This window comes from Xenopus tropicalis, chromosome 4, assembly GCF_000004195.4.
Source record: "Xenopus tropicalis strain Nigerian chromosome 4, UCB_Xtro_10.0, whole genome shotgun sequence".
NCBI classification, from domain to species: domain Eukaryota; kingdom Metazoa; phylum Chordata; class Amphibia; order Anura; family Pipidae; genus Xenopus; species Xenopus tropicalis.
Window position 1 is genome coordinate 150,422,411 of NC_030680.2, and position 23,685 is coordinate 150,446,095.

General features: G+C 46.0%; 1 protein-coding gene across 1 annotated transcript; it reads left to right on the forward strand.

The window, feature by feature from the left end:
* Nucleotides 1-14,015: 14,015 nt before the first annotated feature.
* LOC407755 (parapinopsin) lies at nt 14,016-21,833 on the forward strand. Its single transcript, NM_213665.1, has 4 exons — nt 14,016-14,398; nt 16,721-17,049; nt 20,106-20,348; nt 21,672-21,833. The coding sequence occupies exons 1-4, from the start codon at nt 14,059-14,061 to the stop codon at nt 21,804-21,806; spliced, it is 1,047 nt and encodes a 348-aa protein (NP_998830.1). The 5' UTR covers nt 14,016-14,058; the 3' UTR covers nt 21,807-21,833.
* Nucleotides 21,834-23,685: the final 1,852 nt, after the last annotated feature.

The window sequence follows — 23,685 nt, forward strand, 5'->3', positions numbered from 1 at the left end:
TCTGTCTGCCCTATGCTGCCTGTATGTGCCATACTCTGCCTGCCCTATGCTGCCTGTGTGTGCCCTTGCCCTATGCTGCCTGTGGGAGGTGAACCTGGCAGGGGTTTGTTCTGGGAGTTTGTTAGCAGTTGGAAATAGCCATTAAATGGTCCCTAAGGTGGGTAATTATGTGCTGGGGGTTGCTGTGCTGTACACAAGGGAGGAGGAGCCGTATGGATTTAAGGGTGTGGCTTAATATATCATATAATTCCATCACATATGAATGACGGTTGATATTCCTGCAGGGAGGACCAAGCATGTGGGTTTTTGCTGCTCTACCACCCAGGGGCGCTTCTGCCATTAGGGGAGTTGAGAAACTCGCCTCAGGCGGCAGAAGCGCCCCAGTTACCAGGGGCGGCAAAAAGACGCTCCTGGTAACTTTAAGAGCCGAATTTCCGGTTTTTAAACCGGAAATTCGGTTCTTCTAGTGCAGAGAGCGCAATTGCGATCTCACCGCCCCCGGACCCGCTCCTGCGCTCAGAAGGTAAGCGCTGGGGAGCGGGGGGGGGGGGGCGGCATCCAGGAGCCGCCTCAGGCGGCGATATGACCAGAATCGCCCCTGCTACCACCATTGTCATTGTGATAACATGGGTGTGGTTTGAAGTGGGTGCAGTTTAAAAAAGGGGAGTGGTCAAACCTGGCTTCCTCCACTACGTACGCCCTCGGCACCACAGTTGGACAGCGCTGCCATAAAGTAACCCGTGCCTTATAAATCCATATAGAGAAATATACACCTCGGTTTTGTTCCACTAGATTTTGCAGGTAGTGTGAGGACCTCTAGTGGCCAAACAACCTCATAAACAAGTCCATTTTGCTTCTCTGCATGATAGAAGCCTTGAGAGAGATGGATATTAATTGGCAATCCTCATAATAATTAGGTCACCTGATTTGCCCAGCCAAAAATAAATAGATAATGCAATGAGAGAGGCAGCAGTCAGTCATTATCCTGTGATAATCAGTGGAACTCAGTGACCAGCGCCCGTGGGTTCCATATACACAGTTGTTGAGGATCTACAGGTATTTCAATAATTCTTCAGCAACTCTGTTTTCTGGTTGCCAGGGTACAAATGACCATAGCATCCAGGGACTTGCTACGGTAGATTTGCAATGAGAGACTGGAATATGAATAGGGGAGGGGCTGAATAGAAAGATAAGGAATAAAAAGTAACAAAACTGGAGCCTCACAGAGCAATAGGGTTTGGCTGCCGGGGTCAGTGACCCCCATTTGAAAGCTGCAAAGAGTCAGAAGAAGAAGGGAAATAATTCAAAAACTATAACACAAAAATAATAAAATTCTGAGACAGTTTGCAATTGGTTGTTAGGGTCTTCTTTACCTTAGCAACCAGGCAGTAGGTTGAATGAGAGGCTGTTATATGAATAGGGGAGGGGCTGAATAGAAAGATAAGGAATAAAAAGTAACAATAACAATAAAACTGGAGCCTCACAGAGCAATAGGGTTTGGCTGCCGGGGTCAGTGACCCCCACTGGAAAGCTGCAAAGAGGCAGAAGAGGAAGGGAAATAATTCAAAATTTTAATAATTTTTTAATAATTTAAAAATTTTATCGCGTCTAAATTTTCGCGACTTATCGCACGATTCACTATAAGCATACTTGCGCTATATTGCATGCGTTATTTAACTCGCGAAGACTATTTTCGTGCGGTATTTGACGGTACATGCGCTAGTTAACGCCCGTGTATAGTCACCGCAAATAGATAGTAGCCGCATATGTTCCGTTTATCTTTAGCCAAAAATTCGCAATGTCGTGCGGCCAAAAAAATTGTTGCCCGTGACTATTTATATGCAGCTACAATTGATGAAATGTTTCGGCAGGCATGGATTCGCGGCGAATTTTTGGACGTGCGGCGAATTTTTCCGCGGCAAATTTTTTTTGCAAGTTTTTCGCATTGTTTAATGCGATATTTAGAACGCCTAAGTGATTGTGAATCATGCGTTAGTATTCTTTTCAGTGCGCTATTTAACGCATTTGGTTGCGCGAAAAATAACGCATATGATACGCGACTTAACGCACGCGGTAATACTGTTGTGATTCGCGCACTAATTTTCGCGTCTAATTTAACGCAAGAAAACGTACAATAAAATTTATCGCACTTTAGTGAATCAGCCCTATGAATGGGGAGTCGCTGTAACCCCAATAAACTCCCATTTTGGCGCAGATAATTACCCATGAGTCCGTCCTTTGTACTTCCTATATCTACTGAGCGAGGAACATAGAAATATATAAATATCCGGATGTATCCGCAGGATTGTATTGTGCTCTGTGATAACCTTGAGTCAGCGAGCAAAGCGGGAGCGCTCCCAAGTCTATTATACACTTGGATGATCTTTCACAAGAAATAATTTGTCTTCCTCCCCGGAAGACTTTCCCTTTTCTCTCTCTCAGTAACACAATCCCAGGCATTGGCGCCCCCCCCCCCCCACTTCCCATAAGGCATAGGGACACATTTAGTTGTGCCGTCGCCCCCATCTGAACTGGGGACCCCCCGCTATTCGTGCCACTTTGTGCCCAGTTTAATAGCTCTCCGGCTTGCAGGGAGCGGGGGGTTAAATAAATTGGGAAAAAAAGTAATTTCAGGGTTAATGGCAAAATTAACCATTTTTAGCATTTCTAAAGCAAATAAATATTGTACATTTCACATGAAAAAGACATAATCTCAATGGCGCTCTCATTAACCCTGTCAATTCAGAACATTGTCTGGGGGTGATCTTTTGACTCCTCCCTCTCCTTCTCTGCCCATATTAACTCCTCCCTCTCCTTCTCTGCCCATATTAACTCCTCCCTCTCCTTCTCTGCCCATATTAACTCCTCCCTTTCCTTCTCTGCCCATATTAACTCCTCCCTCTCCTTCTCTGCCCATATTAACTCCTCCCTTTCCTTCTCTGCCCATATTAACTCCTCCTTCTCATTCTCTGCCCATATTAACTCCTCCCTCTCCTTCTCTGCCCATATTAACTCCTCCCTCTCCTTCTCTGCCCATATTAACTCCTCCCCCTCCTTCTCTGCCCATATTAACTCCTCCCCCTCCTTCTCTGCCCATATTAACTCCTCCCTCTCATACTCTGCCCATATTAACTCCTCCCTCTCCTTCTCTGCCCATATTAACTCCTCCCTCTCATACTCTGCCCATATTAACTCCTCCCTCTCCTTCTCTGCCCATATTAACTCCTCCCTCTCCTTCTCTGCCCATATTAACTCCTCCCTCTCCTTCTCTGCCCATATTAACTCCTCCCTCTCCTTCTCTGCCCATATTAACTCCTCCCTCTCCTTCTCTGCCCATATTAACTCCTCCCTTTCCTTCTCTGCCCATATTAACTCCTCCCTTTCCTTCTCTGCCCATATTACCAACACTGTCAGAACCCGTCACTTTTCTTACACAATGTTGCCAGAATCTAATAATAAAAGCCTTTCATCCTATCCCAACTAGACTACTGTAACCTGCTACTAACTGGTCTCCCTAACGTCCATCTCTCCACCCTAAGTCTGCATTAAAGGGGTAGTTTGCCTATAACAACCTTTAATGGGCAATTCTAAGCGCCTTTTCAATTGGTCCTCATTTTTTTTTTTATAGTTTTTTAATTATTTGCCTTCTCCTTCTGACTCTTTCCAGATTTAAAAAGGGGGTCACTGACCCCGGCAGCCAAAAAGCTATTGTTCCGTGAGGCTACAATTTTATTGTTATTGTTACTTTTTACTAGTTATTTTTCATTTCAGCCTCTCTTGTACTACACATTAGAACTGCTTTCAGCTAACCTATTGTTTCTCCTACTCCCATGTAACTGGAGGAGTCCCAAGCCGGACTTGGATTTCTTACTATTGAGTGCTATTCTGATACCTACTGGGAGCTGCTATCTTGCTCCCTTCCCATTGTTCTGCTGATCGGCTGCTGGGGGTGAGGGGGGGGATATCACTCCAACTTGCAGCGCAGCAGTAAAGTGTGCCTGAGTCTGAGCTTTCAGCCAGCGCTACACATTAGAACTGCTTTCAGCTAACCTATTGTTTCTCCTACTCCCATGTAACTGGAGGAGTCCCATGCTGGACTTGGATTTCTTACTATTGAGTGCTATTCTGATACCTACTGGGAGCTGCTATCTTGCTCCCTTCCCATTGTTCTGCTGATTGGCTGCTGGGGGTGAGGGGGGGGATATTACTCCAACTTGCAGCGCAGCAGTAAAGTGTGCCTGAGTCTGAGCTTTCAGCCAGCGCTACACATTAGAACTGCTTTCAGCTAACCTATTGTTTCTCCTACTCCCATGTAACTGGAGGAGTCCCAAGTCGGACTTGGATTTCTTACTATTGAGTGCTATTCTGATACCTACTGGGAGCTGCTATCTTGCTCCCTTCCCATTGTTCTGCTGATTGGCTGCTGGGGGTGAGAGGGGGGATATCACTCCAACTTGCAGCGCAGCAGTAAAGTGTGCCTGAGTCTGAGCTTTCAGCCAGCGCTACACATTAGAACTGCTTTCAGCTAACCTATTGTTTCTCCTACTCCCATGTAACTGGAGGAGTCCCAAGCCGGACTTGGATTTCTTACTATTGAGTGCTATTCTGATACCTACTGGGAGCTGCTATCTTGCTCCCTTCCCATTGTTCTGCTGATCGGCTGCTGGGGGTGAGGGGGGGGGGGATATCACTCCAACTTGCAGCGCAGCAGTAAAGGGTGACTGAAGTTTATTTATTTATTATGTATGATGCGAATGCTCTTCAAGGATTTCAGGTGCTTCTTTCTTTCCTCAAATGAGGCCATTTGCAATTGAGCAGCTATTGAGGGGCCTACAATCCTGTGAGCCGGGGAGGGTGTCGCTTACACGGTGGGTGGGGGTCTGGCAGGTGTTTCCCAGAGAAGCATGAGATGCCGCTGCCACAATCCCTTTGATGAGCGCTAAGTGGAACAAGCTCCGCCGGCGGATTCCCTTTCAGCAAACGCATGAAAGCACAAAGCGCTGACACCGACACAATGCGCCACTCACATTAATGAGGGGCTTCAAGCAGGCGAAACACTTCCACGACTACAGCTCGGGGGTCTGGGGGAAGCGGTTGATAGAAGGAGAATTGCAATTGGTTTGAAGAATAATAAAGACCCAATAAAGTCCTCTGTGGGCCACTCACAACCCCCCCCCCCCCCCCCGCAGGGCAGACTTTAGAGGTTATATCGCCCAGAGCAAAACAACTTGATGGCCCTTCAGTTGTTATTCAGCTGGTGTGATCATCTCTATGATGTCTTCCATCTTGCCCTACTGTCTCCATCTTATCCTACTGTCTCCACCTTGCCCTACTGTCTCCACCTTGTCCTACTGTCTCCATCTTATCCTACTGTCTCCATCTTGCCCTACTGTCTCCATCTTGTCCTACTCTTCCATCTTGCCCTACTGTCCCCATCTTGCCCTACTGTCTTCATCTTGTCCTACTCTTCCATCTTGTCCTACTCTTCCATCTTATCCTACTGTCTCCATCTTGCCCTACTGTCTCCACCTTATCCTACTCTTCCATCTTATCCTACTGTCTCCATCTTGCCCTACTGTCTCCATCTTGCCCTACTGTCTCCATCTTGCCCTACTGTCTCCATCTTGTCCTACTCTTCCATCTTATCCTACTGTCTCCATCTTGTCCTACGCTTCCATCTTACCTTACTGTCTCCAGGTTTCCTTCGCACCTTTCTGTACTTTCATCTCGACCTATTGTCATAATCTTGCTCTTGCATCTAGCACTACTCCACCTCATCTTGTTCTGCTGTCTCTATTTATCTCTAATATGTGCATCTTGCCCTACTGTCTCTATGTTATCCTACTGTACCTCTGTCCTGCTGTCTTCATCTTACCCAATAGTCATCATTTTGCCCTACTGTCTCCATGTTGTCCTACTGTCTCTTGACCTAGTGTCACAACCTTACCCCTACTAACAACATCTATCGCTACAGTCTCCATCTTTTTCTACTCTCTCCATTGTTCTCTACTGTGTTTGTCTTGCCCTACTATCTCCATCTCACTCTGTGGTCACCATCTTGCCATGTTACCCTACTATTACCATCTTATTTTAGGTTTGTTATCTTGCCCTGCTGTTTTCATGTTGTTCTGTCTTCATTTTACCCTGTGGTTCCACCTTGTTTTCCTTTTGCCATCTTAACCTATAGGTCTCAATCTTGCCTTTCTATTCCATTTTACCCCCCCCATCTCCATATTGCCCTAGTCTTACCTAACCTTACTGTTGCCATCTTACCCTACTGTATCCATTTTGTTCTGTTGTCTTTATCTTACTCTTCAGTCACCATCTTGATCTAATGCCTCCATCTTACACTGCCCTACCTGGTACCCTATACTCTTTTCCCCTACAGCTGTCACCCCTATTTAGACCCCAAAAGACTGCTCTGAAGACCCCCCCCCCCAGTACAACAGTGAATTACAGCACCGTTTTGATGTTATTCTCTATGTACGACTTGCTCTACATTCTCTTTACTATGTGTTACAGAGCAAACTTCAATACGATTTATAAATATTTATGCCCATTATGTTGTTATTCTCCCCCCTTTATCAGTTGTTGCGCATTTCAGGCAGTACAGCCCTTATTTCCCGGGAAGCCGCTTTTCATTCCTTATTATGCGGAGTGGGTAATGTAGCTGCCATCCTGGGCGGCTGATCCAAGAGAAAAGAACTGTTAGCTGACAGTCAGCATCTGCCGAGCTGCGTGATGCCCTAACCCAACCGGAGGGAAGGTGGCACAGTGTGTTTGGATCAAGCCCGGCTCTCCGCTGTGATCTTTTACTCTGCGCCGGCACAAACTGTAGGAACAATTTAGCGTAAGAGACTCCAGAAACCAGGAATATTCTGCCGTTATTCACAAAGGCAATGTATTTAACCACCGCTCAGATGTTCTATGGGTCTCTTATTCCCGGCAGGACTTATACATGGTCCTACAGGGCAGATCCACCACTGCACTCACTTGTCTGCTCCCTGACATCCACATACAGATATACATAGGCACCAGTGTTGGCAAGTAGGGTCTAAGCCAGTTCCAGTACAGGAATGGGATCCCTTATCTGGAAACCCATTATCCAGAAAGTACTTGATCCCAACTAAGATATAATTACCCCTTATTGGGGGCAGAACAGCCCTATTGGGTTTATTTAATGGTTAAATGATTCCCTTTTCTCTGTAATAATAAAACAGTACCTGTACTTGATCCCAACTAAGATATAATTACCCCTTATTGGGGGCAGAACAGCCCCATTGGGTTTATTTAATGGTTAAATGATTCCCTTTTCTCCTGTAATAATAAAACAGTACCTGTACTTGATCCCAACTAAGATATAATTACCCCCCTTATTGGGGGGCCAGAACAGCCCCTATTGCGGTTTATTTCATGGTTAAATGATTCCCTTTCTCTGTAATAATAAAACAGTACCTGTACTTGATCCCAACTAAGATATAATTACCCCTTATTGGGGGCAGAACAGCCCTATTGGGTTTATTTAATGGTTAAATGATTCCCTTTTCTCTGTAATAATAAAACAGTACCTGTACTTGATCCCAACTAAGATATAATTACCCCTTATTGGGGGCAGAACAGCCCCATTGGGTTTATTTAATGGTTAAATGATTCCCTTTTCTCTGTAATAATAAAACAGTACCTGTACTTGATCCCAACTAAGATATAATTACCCCTTATTGGGGGCAAAACAGCCCCATTGGGTTTATTTAATGGTTAAATGATTCCCTTTTCTCTGTAATAATAAAACAGTACCTGTACTTGATCCCAACTAAGATATAATTACCCCTTATTGGGGGCAGAACAGCCCTATTGGGTTTATTTAATGGTTAAATGATTCCCTTTTCTCTGTAATAATAAAACAGTACCTGTACTTGATCCCAACTAAGATATAATTACCCCTTATTGGGGGCAGAACAGCCCTATTGGGTTTATTTACTGGTTAAATGATTCCCTTTTCTCTGTAATAATAAAACAGTACCTGTACTTGATCCCAACTAAGATATAATTACCCCTTATTGGGGCAGAACAGCCCTATTGGGTTTATTTAATGTTTAAATGATTCCCTTTTCTCTGTAATAATAAAACAGTACCTGTACTTGATCCCAACTAAGATATAATTACCCCTTATTGGGGCAGAACAGCCCTATTGGGTTTATTTAATGGTTAAATGATTCCCTTTTCTCTGTAATAATAATAAAAATTGATCCCAACTAAATTCTGGCTTGGTGCTTAGGGACTGGAGAATTGCTAATGTGGTTCCATTATTCAAAAAGGGATCCTGTTCTCAGTCTGAAAACTATAGGCCTGTTAGTCTGACATCAGTGGGAGGAAAGCTTTTGGAAGGGCTAATAAGGGACAAGATGCTTGAATACATTACAATACAATACTGTGAGTTTGTGCCAGCGTGTGTAATAGATCTTGCCAGACTTTAATTACCTTCTATGAAGAGGTGAGCAGAAACCTAGACTCAGGGATGGCAGTGGATTTGAACTACTTAGATTTTGCTAAAGCATTAAATACTGTCCCACACATTAGGTTACTGGTTAAGGAATATATACCTGGAATGTAAGATTTGTACTTGGATACAGTTCCATGTAGAATGCAGAGTGATTGGACCCCGCTACTACAGACATTTGGATATTTGCCCTTTCTATAAATCTATATTTATTTCCTTATTTCATACAACTTCGCAGTCCTTTCTTCTTCCCTCTTAGCGGGGGCCTCGGCACTTGATGTATTTGACATTAACGAACCATTATTCACTTACTCTGTCTCCACAGAAAGTATTAGCTAGTGGCTAGAAGTTAATGTCCCGCTGCAGTGCTGGGAACATTACGGCTAATGACCCAATAGAACCCATTAGGAGCGAATCCCTCGGCGCCGGAGCATGTTACAGAGACGCCATTGGCTCTTGGCTACTGTGCATCCCAACATGCAATGCTCAGGGCCTGGGGGGGGATTCAGTACATGCAAAAGTGCAGAGTCTGTATATCTGATTCCTGCCCCATGTTGTCCTTCGCAGTTGCATTGTTTTCAGTGGAGCTTTATACATGTTTTTTTACCCAGAATTCCTGTTGAATTCTGGGTAAATATCCATTATAAAGGCTGACCCTACACCTCGTTGTCCTCTTAGTAGATCTACGGCTCCTTTTTGGAACACATAGGCAAAGAATAAAGAAGATTTAGGGAGGCTTAGCCCCCCTAAAAAGACACCAACTGCCATATATTCATATATAAGTTAAAAAAAAATATTATTAACATTTTATTTATAAAGCGCCAACATATCCCGCAGCGCTGTACAATAAGTGGGTTTCATACATTGGGCATACAGAGTAACATATAAAGCAATCAGTAACCGATACAGGAGGGGAAGGGAGCCCTGCCCAAAAGAGCTTACACTCTACAAGGAGTAACATATAAAGCAATCAGTAACCGATACAGGAGGGGAAGGGAGCCCTGCCCCAAAGAGCTTACACTCTACAAGGAGTAACATATAAAGCAATCAATAACCGATACAGGAGGGGAAGAGAGCCCTGCCCAAAAGAGCTTACAATCTACAAGGAGTAACATATAAAGCAATCAATAACCGATACAAGAGGGGAAGAGAGCCCTGCCCAAAAGAGCTTACAATCTACAAGGAGTAACATATAAAGCAATCAATAACCGATACAAGAGGGGAAGGGAGCCCTGCCCAAAAGAGCTTACACTCTACAAGGAGTAACATATAAAGCAATCAGTAACCGATACAGGAGGGGAAGGGAGCCCTGCCCCAAAGAGCTTACACTCTACAAGGAGTAACATATAAAGCAATCAGTAACCGATACAGGAGGGGAAGGGAGCCCTGCCCAAAAGAGCTTACACTCTACAAGGAGTAACATATAAAGCAATCAGTAACCGATACAGGAGGGGAAGGGAGCCCTGCCCAAAAGAGCTTACACTCTACAAGGAGTAACATATAAAGCAATCAATAACCGATACAGGAGGGGAAGGGAGCCCTGCCCATAAGAGCTTACACTCTACAAGGAGTAACATATAAAGCAATCAGTAACCGATACAGGAGGGGAAGGGAGCCCTGCCCAAAAGAGCTTACACTCTACAAGGAGTAACATATAAAGCAATCAGTAACCGATACAGGAGGGGAAGGGAGCCCTGCCCAAAAGAGCTTACACTCTACAAGGAGTAACATATAAAGCAATCAGTAACCGATACAGGAGGGGAAGAGAGCCCTGCCCAAAAGAGCTTACACTCTACAATCTAAAATACCAGTGCCTTCAGGGTAAAAAGCCTGGTACTGAGTAATTTCAATGTACCCCCCTTAATAAACGACCCCCCTATACCTTGCTGTGAGCTCCCCTTCCTTAATTCTATTTAATCACCTTAGTTCTGACTCCTGTAATGTTATATAATGTTCCCTGGGGGGAATTAGGTGGCGGTTTCATTATTTCTGGCCAAAAGTGTCACAAGTCAGATTAGCGCTGTGCTCAGGCCAAAAGGTGCCACGGAAACACTAATCTGTATGTAATCTCCTGATAATAAGGATTTCTTATGGTTCCTACAGGGATTATCACATCCCATATTAACATGTACAGTAAGTAAGAAATATACAGGTAATGCAAAGGGTAACTCAGAAAACTTAGAAGGGCATCAGTGGCCCCAGGACCAGGGACTGCACAAGATTGGGACCTCCCTCCCATATGTATAAATACAAATATACAGAGAAGGAATGTTCTGGGCACACAATAAGCTGTACCCCCATACTGTACTGTCTAAGGGAAACACTATGGCACCCCCTACCCATATGTATAAATACAAATATACAGAGAAGGAATGTTCTGGGCACACAATAAGCTGTACCCCCATACTGTACTGTCTAAGGGAAACACTATGGCACCCCCTACCCATATGTATAAATACAAATATACGGAGAGGGAATGTTCTGGGCACACAATAAGCTGTACCCCCATACTGTACTGTCTAAGGGAAACACTATGGCACCTCCTACCCATATGTATAAATACAAATATACAGAGAAGGAATGTTCTGGGCACACAATAAGCTGTACCCCATACTGTACTGTCTAAGGGAAACACTATGGCACCCCCTACCCATATGTATAAATACAAATATACAGAGAAGGAATGTTCTGGGCACACAATAAGCTGTACCCCCATACTGTACTGTCTAAGGGAAACACTATGGCACCTCCTACCCAAATGTATAAATACAAATATACAGAGAAGGAATGTTCTGGGCACACAATAAGCTGTACCCCCATACTGTACTGTCTAAGGGAAACACTATGGCACCCCCTACCCATATGTATAAATACAAATATACAGAGAGGGAATGTTCTGGGCACACAATAAGCTGTACCCCCATACTGTACTGTCTAAGGGAAACACTATGGCACCCCCTACCCATATGTATAAATACAAATATACAGAGAAGGAATGTTCTGGGCACACAATAAGCTGTACCCCCATACTGTACTGTCTAAGGGAAACACTATGGCACCCCCTACCCATATGTATAAATACAAATATACAGAGAGGGAATGTTCTGGGCACACAATAAGCTGTACCCCCATACTGTACTGTCTAAGGGAAACACTATGGCACCTCCTACCCATATGTATAAATACAAATATACAGAGAAGGAATGTTCTGGGCACACAATAAGCTGTACCCCCATACTGTACTGTCTAAGGGAAACACTATGGCACCTCCTACCCATATGTATAAATACAAATATACAGAGAAGGAATGTTCTGGGCACACAATAAGCTGTACCCCCATACTGTACTGTCTAAGGGAAACACTATGGCACCTCCTACCCATATGTATAAATACAAATATACAGAGAGGGAATGTTCTGGGCACACAATAAGCTGTACCCCCATACTGTACTGTCTAAGGGAAACACTATGGCACCCCCTACCCATATGTATAAATACAAATATACAGAGAGGGAATGTTCTGGGCACACAATAAGCTGTACCCCCATACTGTACTGTCTAAGGGAAACACTATGGCACCTCCTACCCATATGTATAAATACAAATATACAGAGAAGGAATGTTCTGGGCACACAATAAGCTGTACCCCCATACTGTACTGTCTAAGGGAAACACTATGGCACCTCCTACCCATATGTATAAATACAAATATACAGAGAGGGAATGTTCTGGGCACACAATAAGCTGTACCCCCATACTGTACTGTCTAAGGGAAACACTATGGCACCCCCTACCCATATGTATAAATACAAATATACAGAGAAGGAATGTTCTGGGCACACAATAAGCTGTACCCCCATACTGTACTGTCTAAGGGAAACACTATGGCACCCCCTACCCATATGTATAAATACAAATATACAGAGAGGGAATGTTCTGGGCACACAATAAGCCCCACCCCCATACTGTACTGTCTAAGGGAAACACTATGGCACCTCCTACCCATATGTATAAATACAAATATACAGAGAAGGAATGTTCTGGGCACACAATAAGCTGTACCCCCATACTGTACTGTCTAAGGGAAACACTATGGCACCTCCTACCCATATGTATAAATACAAATATACAGAGAAGGAATGTTCTGGGCACACAATAAGCTGTACCCCCATACTGTACTGTCTAAGGGAAACACTATGGCACCTCCTACCCATATGTATAAATACAAATATACAGAGAGGGAATGTTCTGGGCACACAATAAGCTGTACCCCCATACTGTACTGTCTAAGGGAAACACTATGGCACCCCTACCCATATGTATAAATACAATATACAGAGAAGGAATGTTCTGGCACACAATAAGCTGTACCCCCATACTGTACTGTCTAAGGGAAACACTATGGCACCTCCTACCCATATGTATAAATACAAATATACAGAGAAGGAATGTTCTGGGCACACAATAAGCTGTACCCCCATACTGTACTGTCTAAGGGAAACACTATGGCACCTCCTACCCATATGTATAAATACAAATATACAGAGAGGGAATGTTCTGGGCACACAATAAGCTGTACCCCCATACTGTACTGTCTAAGGGAAACACTATGGCACCCCCTACCCATATGTATAAATACAAATATACAGAGAAGGAATGTTCTGGGCACACAATAAGCTGTACCCCCATACTGTACTGTCTAAGGGAAACACTATGGCACCCCCTACCCATATGTATAATACAAATATACAGAGAGGGAATGTTCTGGGCACACAATAAGCTGTACCCCCATACTGTACTGTCTAAGGGAAACACTATGGCACCTCCTACCCATATGTATAAATACAAATATACAGAGAAGGAATGTTCTGGCACACAATAAGCTGTACCCCCATACTGTACTGTCTAAGGGAAACACTATGGCACCTCCTACCCATATGTATAAATACAAATATACAGAGAGGAATGTTCTGGGCACACAATAAGCTGTACCCCCATACTGTACTGTCTAAGGGAACACTATGGCACCTCCTACCCATATGTATAAATACAAATATACAGAGAGGGAATGTTCTGGGCACACAATAAGCTGTACCCCCATACTGTACTGTCTAAGGGAAACACTATGGCACCCCCTACCATATGTATAAAATACAAATATACAGAGAAGGAATGTTCTGGGCACACAATAAGCTATACCCCCATACTGTACTGTCTAAGGGAAACACTATGGCACCCCCTACCCATATGTATAAATACAAATATACAGAGAAGGAATGTTCTGGGCACACAATAAGCTGTACCCCCATACTGTACTGTCTAAGGGAAAAATTATGGCTGCTTGTTACAATAATTAGAAAACTTAATGAGAAAGGGAATTATTTTGAAATAAATCCGGATTGGGGGATTTGCTACAAGTGCCCTATAATCTCTGCAATATGATTTGCTGAATTATGATAGAAGTTTCCATGCTGGGAGACAGTTGGGGAGAAGAGCAGGAAGGAGACAGGAGTCAGTTTGTTGCCCTGACAATTTCGGTGACTAAAAAGTCTCAGAACCAAATGGCCGACGAGGCTCTTCTCCCACCAATGATGAATGTGACCAATGAAGAGATGCACCCTGGGAAGGTTCTGATGCCCCGGATTGGTTACACCATTCTGGCTTTAATAATGGCCGTATTCTGTGCCGCCGCTCTCTTTCTCAACGTCACGGTGATTGTGGTGACTTTCAAATATCGCCAACTGCGCCACCCAATCAACTACTCGCTGGTCAACCTGGCCATCGCCGACCTTGGCGTCACCGTGCTGGGCGGGGCCTTGACAGTGGAGACAAATGCCGTGGGCTACTTTAACCTGGGGAGAGTGGGCTGCGTCATTGAGGGTTTCGCCGTGGCATTTTTTGGTAAGTAAATAAACCAGTAAAATACCACAGGCCGAGACTGAATGTAGAAAATGGCAAAAAGAAAGCTCTGATTGGCTAATTGGTTTAGCTAGCCCTTCTAAAGACTCAAACATTCTGATTGGCCCTTTCAGCTTCCTAAAACTGACTGACCCTCCCTGGTCTCCAACCTATCAGGCCAGTTATGGTATCAGTGGCCAAACACAGGGCAACCACATCCACTTGGTTGGTTCAGGTCGACAGCCAATAACACAGACAGTACAGTATTGTGTGCCCAGAACATTCCTTCTCTGTATATTTGTATTTATACATATGGGTAGGGGGTGCCATAGTGTTTCCCTTAGACAGTACAGTATGGGGGTACAGCTTATTGTGTGCCCAGAACATTCCTTCTCTGTATATTTGTATTTATACATATGGGTAGGGGGTGCCATAGTGTTTCCCTTAGACAGTACAGTATGAGGGTACAGCTTATTGTGTGCCCAGAACATTCCTTCTCTGTATATTTGTATTTATACATATGGGTAGGAGGTGCCATAGTGTTTCCCTTAGACCAGTGCTGTCCAACTTCTGTTGTACCGAGGGCCGGAATTTTTCCGACCTACGTGGTGGAGGGCCGATAATGGAAGCCAGTTTTGACCACTCCCCTTTTTGAAACCGCACCCACTTGAAACCACACCCATGTTATCACATGACCATACCCATATTAATGGTTGTAGTACAGCAAAAACCTGCCATACTCTGCCTGCCCCACCCTGCCTGTGTGTGTGCCATACTCTGCCTTCCCTACCCTGCCTGTGTGTGCCATACTCTGCCTGCCCTACCCTGCCTGTGTGTGCCATACTCTGCCTTCCCTACCCTGCCTGTGTGTGCCATACTCTGCCTTCCCTACCCTGCCTGTGTGTGCCATACTCTGCCTTCCCTACCCTGCCTGCATGTGCCATACTTTCACTGTGTGTGCCATTCTTGGCTGGTTTGTGCCAAACTTGGCCTGTGTGTGCCATACTCTGCCTGCCCTACTCTGCCTGTGTGTGCCATACTCTGCCTGCCCTATGCTGCCTGTGTGTGCCATACTCTGCCTACCCTGCCTGTGTGTGCCATACTCTGCCTACCCTGCCTGTGTGTGCCATACTCTGCCTGCCCTATGCTGCCTGTGTGTGCCATACTCTGCCTACCCTGCCTGTGTGTGCCATACTCTGCTTGCCCTATGTATGGCACACACAGGCAGCCTACAGTGACACAATGCTGGCACTGCTCCTACAGTCTGCACAATAACTATATATTAAAAAACTTTTTAATTGCAGTACCACCACAGTATATGTTCTTTTTGTAGTATGCAGGGATTATTTGTGGGTTTCTACTGCTCCTGAGGTGTGAACAGGGGAAAAATGTGGGTGATTACAGCCTGAGCCTGAGGTGTGAACACTGCAGGGGGGAACAATGCAGAGATTAAAAGGTGTGAACAACACAGGGGATTACATATTTAAACAATACAGGGGGATTACAGCCTGAATCTGAGGTGAGAACCATGCAGGGGGGGCAGTTAATCACAGTACTCATACCATTTAAAGCTTACACAAAGGTAAGCCATCAAAGCAGCCAGACAGGTGGGGGGCCACACAGAGGGGGGTCGCGGGCCGCATGCGGCCCGCGGGCCGCCAGTTGGACAGCACTGCCTTAGACAGTACAGTATGGGGGTACAGCTTATTGTGTGCCCAGAACATTCCTTCTCTGTATATTTGTATTTATACATATGGGTAGGAGGTGCCATAGTGTTTCCCTTAGACAGTACAGTATGGGGGTACAGCTTATTGTGTGCCCAGAACATTCCTTCTCTGTATATTTGTATTTATACATATGGGTAGGAGGTGCCATAGTGTTTCCCTTAGACAGTACAGTATGGGGGTACAGCTTATTGTGTGCCCAGAACATTCCCTCTCTGTATATTTGTATTTATACATATGGGTAGGGGGTGCCATAGTGTTTCCCTTAGACAGTACAGTATGGGGGTACAGCTTATTGTGTGCCCAGAACATTCCTTCTCTGTATATTTGTATTTATAAATATGGGTAGGGGGTGCCATAGTGTTTCCCTTAGACAGTACAGTATGGGGGTACAGCTTATTGTGTGCCCAGAACATTCCTTCTCTGTATATTTGTATTTATACATATGGGTGGGAGGTGCCATAGTGTTTCCCTTAGACAGTACAGTATGGGGGTACAGCTTATTGTGTGCCCAGAACATTCCTTCTCTGTATATTTGTATTTATACATATGGGTAGGAGGTGCCATAGTGCCATAGTACATTATCCCTGTTCCGTTGCAGGCATCGCGGCTTTGTGCACCATTGCAGTAATAGCGTTGGACCGAGTGTTCGTGGTGTGCAAGCCAATGGGCACACTCACATTCACCCCCAAACAAGCACTGGCCGGCATTGCTGCTTCCTGGATCTGGTCGCTCATATGGAATACGCCCCCGCTGTTCGGCTGGGGTAGCTACGAGCTGGAAGGGGTGATGACATCCTGCGCCCCCAACTGGTACAGCGCCGACCCAGTCAACATGTCCTACATCGTCTGCTACTTCTCCTTCTGCTTTGCCATCCCATTCCTCATCATCGTGGGGTCCTACGGGTACCTGATGTGGACTCTGCGGCAGGTAACCAATGTCCCACGTGTGTAACTGTACGAGGGGTTGTCAGCTTTGAGTTAACGTTTAGTAGGATGTAGAGAGTGATATTCTGAGACAATTTGCAATTGGTCTTAGTTTTTTATTATTTGTAGTTTTTTAGTTATATCATTTTCAGTAACAATAGCAATAAAACTGGAGCCTCACAGAGCAATAGGGTTTGGCTGCCGGGGTCAGTGACCCCCATTTGACAACTGCAAAGAGTCAGAAGAAGAAGGGAAATAATTCAAAAACTATAAGACAAAAATAATAAAATTCTGAGACAGTTTGCAATTGGTTGCTAGGGTCTTCTTTACCTTAGCAACCAGGCAGTAGGTTGAATGAGAGACAGGTATATGAATAGGGGAGGGGCTGAATAGAAAGATAAGGAATAAAAAGTAACAATAACAATAAAACTGGAGCCTCACAGAGCAATAGGGTTTGGCTGCCGGGGTCAGTGACCCCCATTTTAAAAACTGGAAAGAAAAAAATAAAATAATGAAGATTAATTGAAAAGTTGCTTAGAATGAGCTAATTCAGGGTGGGACTGGGCCGGGCCAGGTCCAATCCCCATAGCGATCCCCTGCCTGTAGATCTCCCTCGGGGGAGGGGGTTGGCTGAGCGGCGGGGGCGTGGGGGCAGGGGTCCCTTAGGGGGGTGTGGGGTCCTTGTGATGGGAGCCCCTATACGCCCTGCACCCCCCAGTCCGAACATACTAAAAGTTTAAAAGTGAACCACCCCTTTAAGTGCCAAGTGGTAAGAGACACAGTAGAAGAAAGTCCGCAGAGCTTACAATCTAAGTGGGTGAATAACACACAGGCACAAAGCTTTGGGCATTGGCCCTTAAAGAGATACTGACACCAGTTAGTTACATCCATCTAACCCTGTATTTACATGCTGGTAATAATTCCGCCTTTAAAGTCTTTGCCCAGCGCTTTTACATTGCCCCATGATCCTCTATGAGGGGGCGGCCATATTGGTGCAGGAGTAGGCCATTAGCATTAGAAGCTGTAACTGCCAGGCTGAGAAGGGACAGTCAGGCTCAGGGATTACTCACAGAAGGAGCCCTATTGGCCAGAAACGATCAACATGACTTATGGGTAAATTTAATGTAAAATTGTAGCCTTGCAGCAAAACGGTTTTTGGCTGCCGGGGTCAGTGACCCCAATGGCCAGTAAATAAGGGTGAATGTGGCAAGTTGGGGACATGAAATAGTTAGAGGTACATGAGATGGGCAAGTGGGCAAGTGATTGCACAGGATATGGGGGGGTAACCAGAGCTGGAAATGGTGCCTGGGGAAGGGACGGAGGTGTAACTGGGGTACAGCTGGTGTAACTGGGGTACAGATGGTGTAATTGGGGTACAGCTGGTGTAATTGGGGTACTGATGGTGTAATTGGGGTACAGCTGGTGTAATTGGGGTACTGATGGTGTAATTGGGGTACTGATGGTGTAATTGGGGTACAGATGGTGTAATTGGGGTACTGATGGTGTAATTGGGGTACTGATGGTGTAATTGGGGTACAGATGGTGTAATTGGGGTACTGATGGTGTAATTGGGGTACAGATGGTGTAATTGGGGTACTGATGGTGTAATTGGGGTACTGATGGTGTAATTGGGGTACTGCTGGTGTAATTGGGGTACAGATAGTTTAATTGGGGTACAGATGGTGTAATTGGGGTACAGATAGTTTAATTGGGGTACTGATGGTGTAATTGGGGTACTGATGGTGTAATTGGGGTACAGATAGTTTAATTGGGGTACAGATGGTGTAATTGGAGTACTGATGGTGTAATTGGGGTACTGATGGTGTAATTGGGGTACAGATGGTGTAATTGGGGTACTGATGGTGTAATTGGGGTACTGATGGTGTAATTGGGGTACAGATAGTTTAATTGGGGTACAGATGGTGTAATTGGAGTACTGATGGTGTAATTGGGGTACTGATGGTGTAATTGGGGTACAGATGGTGTAATTGGGGTACATATGGAGAGGTGTAACTGGGGTACAGATGGAGAGGTGTAACTGGGGTACAGGGGTGTAACTGGGGTACAGAGGTGTAACTGGGGTACAGGGGTGTAACTGGGGTACAGAGGTGTAACTGGGGTACAGGGGTGTAACTGGGGTACAGAGGTGTAACTGGGGTACAGGGGTGTAACTGGGGTACAGAGGTTGTAACTGGGGTACAGGGGTGTAACTGGGGTACAGAGGTGTAACTGGGGTACAGAGGTGTAACTGGGGTACAGGGGTGTAACTGGGGTACAGAGGTGTAACTGGGGTACAGGGGTGTAACTGGGGTACAGAGGTGTAACTGGGGTACAGGGGTGTAACTGGGGTACAGATGGAGACGTGGGGGTATATAGCAGTACATGCTGAGGAATAAAGAAGATGATGAAGACTATCTAGTGGCCTGGGGGGTAATAATAACCAAAAGAGGCCAATGATGGGGTTACAGTGAGTAGGAGATTGGGGGGTTGGAAGGGGAGGCCGATAGTATTTAGGGGATCAGCTCACTAGTCAATACATCTGTCTTTATCTCAATAGACGGCCAAGTGCTGCTCCTTCCTTAGGTACCTAGTGTCCGTATTCCCCACACTCATTCACGGGGAGGCTTTAGTAACGTAGGGTTAACTAGTCCCCCCCTGGGTCAGGGGATCGGCGGCAGAACTGGGGGGGAATCGAGACCAGTCAAAAGTCCTGTAATGAGAAGCTGATGAGTTGGGTCTGGAGATGCTTAACCCAGAGATATTAGGGGATCATAGTGGGAAAGGGATTTGCCAGTTGGGCCCAAATACACCAGGTGGTACCTCCCCTGCCTGGAGTGGGTGCCGCCCTACAGTTGGCATAAAGGGAACTATATGGCCTCTTCTATTCATATGCATAGGCACCAATGTACACAAAGAGAAAACAATATGGCAGCTCCCAGTCAGATGGAACACTTTGCTAGAGCCATATCATAGTATAGGGATAGGGATAATATACCGGATAATATACCGGTGCCATAAGGAAAGGGCTGATTATAGTTATAGTTCTGTATTTGCCTTTAGGTTGCCAAGTTGGGTGTAGCGGAAGGAGGTACAACGAGTAAAGCCGAGGTGCAAGTCTCCCGTATGGTGATTGTCATGATCTTGGCTTTCCTGGTCTGTTGGCTCCCGTACGCCGCCTTTGCCATGACGGTTGTGGCAAATCCCGGAATGCACATTGACCCCATTATAGCCACCGTACCCATGTACCTGACCAAAACCAGCACCGTCTATAATCCAATTATCTACATTTTCATGAACAAGCAGGTAAGTGTTTATGAAAAAACTTTAAGCCCCCTGTTCTGATCCAACTGTAGGTCTGTGGGTTTAATAGCCCAGATACGGCCATAAATTCCCTGCCCCGTACCCAACGTGCCCCCAACTGTGCCCCCAACTGTGCCTTCAGTACCGCTGGTTTAATAGCCCAGATACGGCCATAAATTCCCTGCCCTGTACCCAACGTGCCCCCAACTGTGCCCCCAGTACCGCTGGTTTAATAGCCCAGATACAGCCATAAATTCCCTGCCCCGTACCCAACGTGCCCCCAACTGTGCCCCCAGTACCGCTGGTTTAATAGCCCAGATACAGCCATAAATTCCCTGCCCTGTACCCAACGTGCCCCCAACTGTGCCCCCAGTACCGCTGGTTTAATAGCCCAGATACAGCCATAAATTCCCTGCCCCGTACCCAACGTGCCCCCAACTGTGCCCCCAGTACCGCTGGTTTAATAGCCCAGATACAGCCATAAATTCCCTGCCCCGTACCCAACGTGCCCCCAACTGTGCCCCCAGTACCGCTGGTTTAATAGCCCAGATACAGCCATAAATTCCCTGCCCCGTACCCAACGTGCCCCCAACTGTGCCCCCAGTACCGCTGGTTTAATAGCCCAGATACAGCCATAAATTCCCTGCCCCGTACCCAACGTGCCCCCAACTGTGCCCCAGTACCGCTGGTTCAATAGCCCAGATACAGCCATAAATTCCCTGCCCCGTACCCAACGTGCCCCCAACTGTGCCCCCAGTACCGCTGGTTTAATAGCCCAGATACAGCCATAAATTCCCTGCCCGTACCCAACGTGCCCCCAACTGTGCCCCAGTACCGCTGGTTTAATAGCCCAGATACAGCCATAAATTCCCTGCCCCGTACCCAACGTGCCCCCAACTGTGCCCCCAGTACCGCTGGTTTAATAGCCCAGATACAGCCATAAATTCCCTGCCCCGTACCCAACGTGCCCCAACTGTGCCCCCAGTACCGCTGGTTTAATAGCCCAGATACAGCCATAAATTCCCTGCCCCGTACCCAACGTGCCCCCAACTGTGCCCCAGTACCGCTGGTTTAATAGCCCAGATACAGCCATAAATTCCCTGCCCCATACCCAACGTGCCCCCAACTGTGCCCCCAGTACCGCTGGTTTAATAGCCCAGATACAGCCATAAATTCCCTGCCCGTACCCAACGTGCCCCCAACTGTGCCCCCAGTACCGCTGGTTTAATAGCCCAGATACAGCCATAAATTCCCTGCCCCATACCCAACGTGCCCCCAACTGTGCCCCCAGTACAGTTCCGTTTCTCCCCTTATTGTATCTTCCAGTTCCAAGAATGTGTCATTCCCTTTCTGTTCTGCGGGAGGAATCCTTGGGCTGCTGAAAAGTCAAGTTCTATGGAAACTTCTATCAGCGTAACGAGTGGAACGCCTACGAAACGTGGCCAAGTGGCTCCGGCGTAACGTGCTTTTATCTCCAGTATAACCGGCGGCTGCGCCCCAGTATGTAACGGCTTTATCTGTATTTACACAAACTCACACTGGATTCAATCATTTATAGACCTTGATACCCTGATATCGGGCGATTGGTCGTTTACAGATCACTCTGGATTTTCCCTGAAGGGCTCATTTATACAGCAACAAACCAAATGGACTCTGAATAGACCCCTGTCTGTTACAAACCAATGCTAAAGACTCATTGCCTCGTTTATAGGACATAGCAATGAATTATAGAAAATGTATAGTTCTGTCTTGTAACTCCCTTAATAAAGGCTATCAAATGAACCAAGCAGTGGCCCGAGCCCCTCTATAGCCATTGAGCCCCTAAGGATATCTAATATCATTATATTTTACAGTATTAGGGGCATTATTCCCTTTACATTAACTTTCCTTGGCAATGTAATGTACACATCTATTTGTGCTAGTCTAGCTGGTCACTGGTGGTTATTTATCAACAGTGGGCAAATTTGCCCATGGACAGTTACCCATGGCAGCCAATCAAATTATGCCATTCATTGTTCTACCTGCAGCTGGCTGACAAAAGCCATTCACCGATTGGTTGCTATGGGTTACTGCCCAGCCGCAGTCCTGATCCCCATCATGTTGTGTAGCCAAAGTCTCTCCCCAACAGTGGCAAATACTTACCCCCAAAATTTTATTGCTGCTAAATAGCAACGTTAACCGTGACTAAGAGAACTACCCCTTTAAGAAGGCCCGTCCCACAGAAATAAGCGCTGGCGACCCATGGGCAGATCCTATTGGTGATCAGGGAAAGTTAATTCTTCTGCAGGAAATGTGATTGTTACTGTGATGCTATGGGGGATTATCAGTAAGACCCTTTATCTGTATCAGCTGTCCTTATGTCCAAAATATACAGCCGGGTGATGTGCCCGGACTCATATTCATACACTAAAGCTCCCACTGCTAATCTACAGCTTCTCAGTATAGAACCTACTGGATCACACACAGCTGGACTGCTCTCTGTGTGGCCCCCATAGCGTCCCAGGTACAAGCTGGTCCATTTACAAACTGTTGGTGGGGTTATATAAACATATAGAAACATTGGGGTAACATTCACCCCGCTATAGTTCCAGGGGTACCCAGGGCACAAATAAGCACTCACCCCAAATCCCCCCCTAACTGGCCTTCAGGCTGGGCCCCCTTAGCCCATAACAAGGTTACAGATATATAGAAACATTGGGGTAACAGTCACCCCGCTATAGTTCCAGGGGTACCCAGGGCACAATAAGCACTCACCCCAAATCCCCCCCTAACTGGCCTTCAGGCTGGGCCCCCTTAGCCCATAACAAGGTTACAGATATATAGAAACATTGGGTAACAGTCACCCCGCTATAGTTCCAGGGGTACCCAGGGCACAAATAAGCACTCACCCCAAATCCCCCCCTAACTGGCCTTCAGGCTGGGCCCCCTTAGCCCATAACAAGGTTACAGATATATAGAAAACATTGGGGTAACAGTCACCCTGCTATAGTTCCAGGGGTACCCAGGGCACAAATAAGCACTCACCCCAAATCCCCCCCTAACTGGCCTTCAGGCTGGGCCCCCTTAGCCCATAACAAGGTTACAGATATATAGAAACATTGGGGTAACAGTCACCCCGCTATAGTTCCAGGGGTACCCAGGGCACAAATAAGCACTCACCCCAAATCCCCCCCTAACTGGCCTTCAGGCTGGGCCCCCTTAGCCCATAACAAGGTTACAGATATATAGAAACATTGGGGTACCAGTCACCCCGCTATGTTAGTGATGAGGCCTCCCATTGGCGGCGGCTGGGCACTCGGAAGAGAAGAAAGAAGCCCTGAGTGGCGGGAAGGGACGAGCC